General features: G+C 37.7%; 1 protein-coding gene across 1 annotated transcript; it reads right to left on the minus strand.

Annotated features, from left to right (window-relative positions):
- Positions 1–309: 309 nt before the first annotated feature.
- On the minus strand, positions 310–6,738 carry fgf1a (fibroblast growth factor 1a). Its single transcript, XM_061927888.2, has 3 exons — positions 6,521–6,738; positions 2,636–2,739; positions 310–2,546 (listed from the first exon to the last, which is right to left on the minus strand). The coding sequence occupies exons 1-3, from the start codon at positions 6,642–6,644 to the stop codon at positions 2,340–2,342; spliced, it is 435 nt and encodes a 144-aa protein (XP_061783872.1). The 5' UTR covers positions 6,645–6,738; the 3' UTR covers positions 310–2,339.
- Positions 6,739–9,040: the final 2,302 nt, after the last annotated feature.

Raw genomic sequence — 9,040 nt, forward strand, 5'->3', positions numbered from 1 at the left:
AAATAATTGCCTGTTTATCAACAACTTTAGCATTTTATTTATTACATTTTGAAGCTCTCAGAAACCAAGTTATGTTATATTCCTTAATATTTATTTATGCAAGTTTGAAGTATCAATTATCTAAACACAGTTTTGTTTGCATATTTTAAGGATGTAGATATATATATATATATATATATATATATATATGAAATACTTGACTTGGTGAATTCTAGCTGTCAATATACTCCTCCCCTCTTAACCACGCCCCCAACCGCGCCCCGACCACCCCCCCCACCCCCCACACACCCCGAAATCGGAAGTCTCAAGGTTGGCAAGTATGTTCAACAGGTTAATGAACACATAATCGACAATGAGGTGTTTTAGATATTTTGTTTACTTCGCGAGGTGTTAGTAGCTAACTGCTTAGCCTATTAGCTCAGTGGAGATGCAAACTGTTATTTTGCCAATGTCTAATATCTATAAATTAGTGACTTCTTTAATTAGTAATTACCTTTATTCTTCAAAATGTACACTTTGATTCACAAGTTAACACATTACAATGTTTTTTTTCTGCTGCTCCACACGCTGTAAGTCTTTGCTGTCGTCCAGCATTCTATTTTTGTTTACTTTGCAGCCAGTTCAGTTTTAGTTTTGTGTTGCTTCAATGCCTTTTCTTAGCGGCACTCGCTTTTTTGTTTATTTTTGGTTTAAATGTTAGATACTTTTTTTTACCCACAGGATGCCTCCCGCATATTGTGATCACCACAAACCATGTTCCCGACGTCTACAAAGCAATTAGCTACCTGCTGCCACCTACTGATATGGAAGAGTATTACACGGTTACTCTGCCGAGCTCTAGACAGCACCGACACTCAACAACGACACATTTGCGGATTTTAATTACTGGTTTGCAAAAAAATATTTTTCACCCAAATAGGCACACCAGACAATATCTCACGGTACACTAGTGTCGCGGCCAGAGGTGGGTAGTAACGCGCTACATTTACTCCGTTACATCTACTTGAGTAACTTTTGGGATAAATTGTACTTCTAAGAGTAGTTTTAATGCAACATACGTTTACTTTTACTTGAGTATATTTATAGAGAAGAAACTCTACTTTTACTCCGCTCCATTTATCTACATTCAGCTCGCTACTCGCTACTGATTTTTATCCATCTGTTAATGCACGCTTTGTTTGTTTTGGTTTGTCAGACAGACCTTCAAAGTAGGATCTATCGCATGCTTGCGTTTCACCAATCAAATGCAGTCACTGGTGACGTTTGACTCCGTTTCACCAATCAAACAGAGCCAGGCGGTCACATGATTAACAAGCTTAAGCTTACATGAACTCAACGTCAAATTTGAGGAAGCACATGGCGGTAAGTAACGTTAGTAGATATTTTGGCTGTCACCGTAGGCTGCTGTTAGCTTCCCTGCTATGAATCACTGTCAAATGTACATCGTGTGGGGACATTTATTATCACACTGCAGCCTCATAGACAGACAGAGACACACACGCATGCATAGAAGCACCAATCAGAAGTGCACAGTGTGTTCCCAGGTGCAGCCCACACCTATCAGTTTATGGTTTGTGTAAAGGCTAACTTGTTATTTTCCTTTGTAATCTCTGCCTACTGAGCCTATGGTGCTGTTAAGTTATTTTGGCTAAATTTGCCTTAATTTTTTTTATGTTAATGTATTATTAATTAATATATATTATTGTTTTAGTTGCTTAAGAGATATTCCTGGCTCTGAATTTGCTCATTGCTATTTTTATGTTTTTGTGCATTATTTTTTGCAGTCATTAAACGAACAGGTTACTCATCAGTTACTCAGTACTTGAACATCCTTTTTACTTTTACTCAAGTAAATATTTGGGTGACTACTCCTTACTTTTACTTGAGTAATACATCTCTAAAGTAACAGTACTCTTACTAGAGTACAATTTCTGGCTAATCTACCCACCTCTGGTCGCAACAGTCGTTGAAAAACACCGCTATAGGTTGTTAATACGTGAATGTCGAATATCAATCAATTAGTGACTATCTGATTAGTAGGCTAGACTTGAGGGTGTAGTGTTAGACATATATGTAATTGTATGTACATTATAGGTTTTTAAAGTGCTGTTAGTGGCGTGCAATTCACATTATAGCCGCTAGATGGCAGCAAAATCGTCAGTTAGCACAAGTAAGACTCTTATAGAGTAGACTGTTGAAATATTATAAATAATATAATTACATAATATATATCTTAGTCGGAAATATTACACATTTCACACATGTTTTGAAGTATTTTTGCATACAAATGAAAATAGAAGGCCTCTTTTTGTTGGAAAGCCTGCGTGACGCCTGGTTGGTCACTGCGTGCCGGGGTCCGCCCCCAACTTGCGGGGGAGAAAAAAGATGGCGTTTTGTCCAATGTGAGTTCTGGAACCCAGCTTAGGCTTGCCGTTCTTCTTCAAGGCCACGTACCATTTCCTCTCCTCATACTTCTGAGACTGATAGGTGTTGTAGAAGTTCTCCTCCACCCTCTCCAGGAAGCAACACTCATCGTTAGCGTTAAGCTGCGGAGACGCAAATATCGTTATCATCATCGTCATCACCACATGAGTTCCAATGAAACGTGAGACATCAGGCGATCACAATTACTCACCGTCGAGTACAAGCGGCCCTCGTCGCTCATGGCCAAAAATCGGCCTGTTTGGCGGCCTTGGATGACCACAACACCCGGGGCCACAGCTGTCAGCCTTAGAACTACTGCAAATAATCCAACAAAACAAGGAACATGTCGCCTTTGGTTACCCACTTTTAGGCGAGAGTCTTAAAATGTCACTTAATGTCAATCACTTCATCACATTATGGACAGTTTAGAGCAGTGGTCCCCAATCACCAGTCCGTGGACCGCTACCGGTCCGTGACACATTTGCTACCGGCCCGCGCAGAAACATTAAATATAGATTTACATTACAACTCCTGATAGGAATTTGTTATTTTATTCTTGATTTGGATCATATTCAAACATATCTAACCTACACACAGTTTACCACCTTGTCAAATGGTATAAAAGCATGTGTCCATCACAAAGATTATTAGTCATTTAACAAATAAACCTTAGGCTTAGGTCAGGCTGATTAGAAGAAGCACTAACGAAATAAACACTACATTTACATACAATATGTATTATGTTGTGCTAAAATAAACTAAATTAAGAATACATTTTATTTTAACTAAACTGTCAATAAAATGAAAGTGCAAATGAAAATGCAGCTTTACAAATTTAGTCATAATTTTTGCACTTAAGAAATGTGTTATGTTGAGCTAAAAAAAAACTAAATAATGTTTTTTTAACTAAACTGTCAATAAAATGAAAGTGCAAATGAAAATTCAGCTTCACAAATTTAGTCATAATTTTTGCGCTTAAGAAATATGTTGTGCTAAAGAAAACACATAAATTAATAATAAATGTGTTTTTTTAACTTCACTGTCAATAAAATGAAAGTGCAATGAAAATTAAGCTTCACAAATTTAGTCATAATTTTTGCGCTTAAGAAATGTTATGTTGTGCTAAAAAAAAACTAAATTAATAATAAATGTTTTTTTTAACTAAACTGTCAATAAAATGAAATTGCAGCTTTACAAATTTAGTCATCATTTTTGCACTTAAGAAATGTGTTATGTTGTGCTAAAAAAACACAATTAATAATAAATGTATTTTAACTAAACCGTCAATAAAATGAAAGTGCAACTTAAAATTCAGCTTCACAAATTTATTCATACTTTTTGTGCTTAAGAAATGTGTTATGTTGTGCTAAAAAAAACTAAATTAATAAAAGTTTTTTTTAACTAAACTCAATGAAATGAAAGTGCAAATGAAAATGCAGCTTTACAAATTTAGTCATCATTTTTGCACTTAAGAAATGTGTTATGTTGTGCTAAAAAAACTAAATTAATAAAAGTTTTTTTTAACTAAACTCAATGAAATGAAAGTGCAAATGAAAATGCAACTTTACAAATTTAGTCATCATTTTTGCACTTAAGAAATGTGTTATGTTGTGCTAAAAAAAACTAAATTAATAATAAATGTATTTTAACTAAACTGTCAATAAAATGAAAGTGAAACTTAAAATTCAGCTTCACAAATTTAGTCATAATTTTTGTGCTTAGGAAATGGGTTAGGTTGTGCTAAAATAAAATAAATCAATAATAAATGTTTTTTTTAAACTAAATTGTCAATAAAATGAAAGTGCAAATGAAAATTCAGCTTCACAAATGTATTCATAATTTTTGCGTTTAATGTTATGTTGTGCTAAAAAAAAAACTAAATTAATAATAAATGTGTTTTTTTTAATTAAACTGTCAATAAAATAAAAGTGCAATGAAAATTAAGCTTCACAAATTCAGTCATAATTTTTGCGCTTAATAAATGGGTTATGTTGTGCTAAAATAAAATAAATCAATAATAAATGTTTTTTTTAACTAAACTGTCAATAAAATGAAAGTGCAAATGAAAATGCAGCTTTACAAATTTAGTCATCATTTTTGCACTTAAGAAATGTGTTATGCTGTGCTAAAAAAAAACAAAATTAATAATAAATGTTTTTAACTAGGGCTTCACGGTGGCAGAGGGGTTAGTGCATCTGCCTCACAATACGAAGGTCCTGAGTAGTCTTGGGTTCAATCCCGGGCTCGGGATCTTTCTGTGTGGAGTTTGCATGTTCTCCCCGTGACTGCGTGGGTTCCCTCCGGGTACTCCGGCTTCCTCCCACCTCCAAAGACATGCACCTGGGGATAGGTTGATTGGCAACACTAAATTGGCCCTAGTGTGTGAATGTGAGTGTGAATGTTGTCTGTCTATCTGTGTTGGCCCTGCGATGAGGTGGCGACTTGTCCAGGGTGTACCCCGCCTTCCGCCCGATTGTAGCTGAGATAGGCTCCAGCGCCCCCCGCGACCCCAAAAGGGAATAAGCGGTAGAAAATGGATGGATGGATGTTTTTAACTAAACTGTCAATAAAATGAAAGTGCAACTTAAAATTCAGCTGCACAAATTTAGTCATCATTTTTGCACTTAAGAAATGTGTTATGTTGTGCTAAAAAAACCCAAAATGAATAATAAATGTATTTTAACTAAACTGTCTATAAAATGAAAGTGCAACTTAAAATTCAGCTTCACAAATTTAGTCATCATTTTTGCGCTTAGGAAATGGGTTATGTTGTGCTAAAATAAAAATAAATCAATAATAAATGTTTTATTTAACTAAACTGTCAATAAAATGAAAGTGCAAATGAAAATTCAGCTTCCCAAATTTATTCATAATCTTTGTGCTTAAGAAATGTGTTATGTTGTGCTAAAAAAAACTAAATTAATAAAAGTTTTTTTTAACTAAACTGTCAATAAAATGAAAGTGCAAATGAAAAAGCAGCTTTACAAATTTAGTCATCATTTTTGCACTTAAGAAATGTGTTATGTTGTGCTAAAAAAAACTAAATTAATAATAAATGTATTTTAACTAAACTGTCAATAAAATGCAGCTTTCCAAATTTAGTCATAATTTTTGCGCTTAAGAAATGTGTTATGTTGTGCTAAAAAAAAACTAAATTAATAATAAATGTTTTTTTTTAAATAAACTGGCAATAAAATGAAAGTGCAAATGAAAATTCAGCTTCACAAATTTAGTCATAATTTATCGCTTAAGAAATGGGTTATGTTGTGCTAAAATAAAATAAATCAATAATAATTGTTATTTTTTAACTAAACTGTCAATAAAATTAAAGTGCAAATGAAAATTCAGCTTCACAAATTTAGTCATAATTCTTGCGCTTAAGAAATGTGTTATGTTGTGCTAAAAAAAATATAAATTAATAATAAATGTTTTTTTTTAACTAAACTTTCAATAAAATGCAGCTTTCCAAATTTAGTCATAATGTTTGCGCTTAAGAAATGTGTTATGTTGTGCTAAAAAAAAAAAAAATTAATAATAAATGTTTAAAAAAAAAATAATTGTCAGTAAAATGAAAGTGCAAATGAAAATTCAGCTTCACAAATTTAGTCATAATTTTTCGCTTAAGAAGTGGGTTATGTTGTGCTAAAATAAAATAAATCAATAATTGTTTTTTTTAACTAAACTGTCAATAAAATGAAAGTGCAAATGAAAATTCAGCTTCACAAATTTAGGCATAATTTTTGCGCTTAAGAAATGTGTTATGTTGTGCTAAAAAAAACTAAATTAATAATAAATGTTGTTTTTTTGTGTGTCATTGAGACCCTTCAAATTAAAAGTCTAATGTATTATTCCCAAAGCAGTTTGTTGGTAAACAATAATAATGACCCATATTTCGAACACCACTCCATCTTATCTCAAATGAACCATTAATCATTATTACATTTGACTATATTGTTATTTTTTGCTCATCGAAGTAACGAAAAGAAGAAATATTTGGACTGCGAATAAAATGCTTCTAATATTAATGTGTCATTTTACTTTGTTAGTTTGGTTTTTATCTGCATGAGTGTGGACGGCACCTGAACGCATCACCTACCGTGAACGTCCGTCTCGTTCCTCTGTCCCGTGACTGTCCCGTCCGGGAGGATCTGGAGGTGATAGCCACCATTCTTGCAGTTTAGCCGCGTGTAGCCCCCCGTTGACAGGTGTCCATCAGTCATCCTCCGGCCGGAAGTAGGAGGGGCTTAGCGGTTGCGATGCTGTCCTGCAAAGTCAACGTCTTGTTTATCAATGTGAGTCTAGAGTCAGGCCAGGTGCGTCGGTGCGCGTGCCTGCGGCCTGCTGCGGATGGAGGAGGCGCGTCCCCGACACTCCCAGAAGAGGCTGGGAGTACGGAGGCCGAGCAGGGACAACTTTGGACTTCTATGGAGCTTATTTTAGGTGTCCCACTTCTGGTCACATGCAATTCCTTCTTTTAATATACAATAATAATTATTACAATAACAATTTGTGATCATATGTTCTACCATGACGCATTTTGTATTCATTTGCATTTCTATATGGTCGTATTTAGAATGTACTCCCAGCCACAACATTAGGCACACCCAAACTGAAGAAACCAATGCAAAACTAAAATCCATTTAAAAAAGAATCACCGAATATGGAACAAGCTTTACAACAATAATCTGTTGGTTTTTTTGTTCGGTTTTTGCTACATTAGTTTATCTGCTTGTTCTTAATCGCAAAAACAACAAAACATATGTAAATAATTAGAAAATATACATGAATGTGGATCAATCAATCAATGTTTATTTATATAGCCCTAAATCACAAGTGTCTCAAAGGGCTGCACAAGCCACGACGACATCCTCGGTACAGAGCCCACATAAGGGCAAGGAAAAACTCACCCCAGTGGTGGGACATCGATGTGAATGACTATGAGAAACCTTGGAGAGGACTGCATATGTGGGTAATCCCCCCCCCCCCCCCCCCCTCTAGGGGAGACCGAATGCAATGGATGTCGAGTGGGTCTGACATAATATTGTGAGAGTCCAGTCCATAGTGGATCTAACATAATAGTAAGAGTCCAGTCCATAGTGGATCCAACATAATAGTAAGAGTCCAGTCCATAGTGGGGCCAGCAGGACACCATCCCAAGCGGAGACGGGTCAGCAGCACAGAGATGTTCCCAGCCGATACACAGGCGAGTGGTCCACCCCGGGTCCCGACTCTGGACAGCCAGCACTTCATCCATGGCCACCGGACCTGTGCCCCCCCCCTCCACAAGGAAGAGGGGAGCAGAGGAGAAAAGAAAAGAAACGGCAGATCAACTGGTCTAAAAAGGGGGTCTATTTAAAGGCTAGAGTATACAAATGAGTTTTAAGATGGGACTTAAATGCTTCTACTGAGGTAGCATCTCTAATTGTTACCGGGAGGGCATTCCATAGTACTGGAGCCCCAATAGAAAACGCTCTATAGCCCGCAGACTTTTTTTGGGCTCTGGGAATCACTAATAAGCCGGAGTTCTTTGAACACAGATTTCTTGCCGGGACATATGGTACAATGCAATCGACAAGATAGGACGGAGCTAGACCGTGTAGTATTTTATACGTAAGTAGTAAAACCTTAAAGTCACATCTTAAGTGCACAGTTTATCTGCTTGTTTTTAATCGCAAAAACACAATAAAACAACAAAACATGTAAATAATTAGAAAATATACATGAATGTGGATAAACCATCCATCCATCCATCCATCTTCTTCCGCTTATCCGAGGTCGGGTCGCGGGGGCAGCAGCCTAAGTAGGAAAGCCCAGACTTCCCTCTCCCCAGCCACTTCGTCCAGCTCTTCCTGTGGGACCCCGAGGCGTTCCCAGGCCAGCTGGGATATATAGTCTTCCCAACATGTCCTGGGTCTTCCCCGTGGCCTCCTACCGGTCGGACGTGCCCTAAACACCTCCCTAGGGAGGCGTTCGGGTGGCATCCTGACCAGATGCCCGAACCACCTCATCTGGCTCCTCTCCATGTGGAGGAGCAGCGGCTTTACTTTGAGCTCCCCCCGGATGACAGAGCTTCTCACCCTATCTCTAAGGGAGAGCCCCGCCACCCGGCGGAGGAAACTCATTTCGGCCGCTTGTACCCGTGATCTTGTCCTTTCGGTCATAACCCAAAGCTCATGACCATAGGTGAGGATGGGAACGTAGATCGACCGATAAATTGAGAGCTTTGCCTTCCGGCTCAGCTCCTTCTTCACCACAACGGATCGATACAGCGTCCGCATTACTGAAGACGCCGCACCGATCCGCCTGTCGATCTCACGATTCACTCTTCCCTCACTCGTGAACAAGACTCCGAGGTACTTGAACTCCTCCACTTGGGGCAAGATCTCCTCCCCAACCCGGAGATGGCACTCCACCCTTTTCCGGGCGAGAACCATGGACTCGGACTTGGAGGTGCTGATTCTCATCCCAGTCGCTTCACACTCGGCTGCGAACCGATCCAGCGAGAGCTGAAGATCCTGGCCAGATGAAGCCATCAGGACCACATCATCTGCAAAAAGCAGAGACCTAATCCTGCAGCCACCAAACCAGATCCCCTCAACGCCTTGACTGCGCCTAG

Source organism: Nerophis lumbriciformis, linkage group LG35 (assembly GCF_033978685.3).
Source record: "Nerophis lumbriciformis linkage group LG35, RoL_Nlum_v2.1, whole genome shotgun sequence".
Classification (NCBI taxonomy): Eukaryota; Metazoa; Chordata; class Actinopteri; order Syngnathiformes; family Syngnathidae; genus Nerophis; species Nerophis lumbriciformis.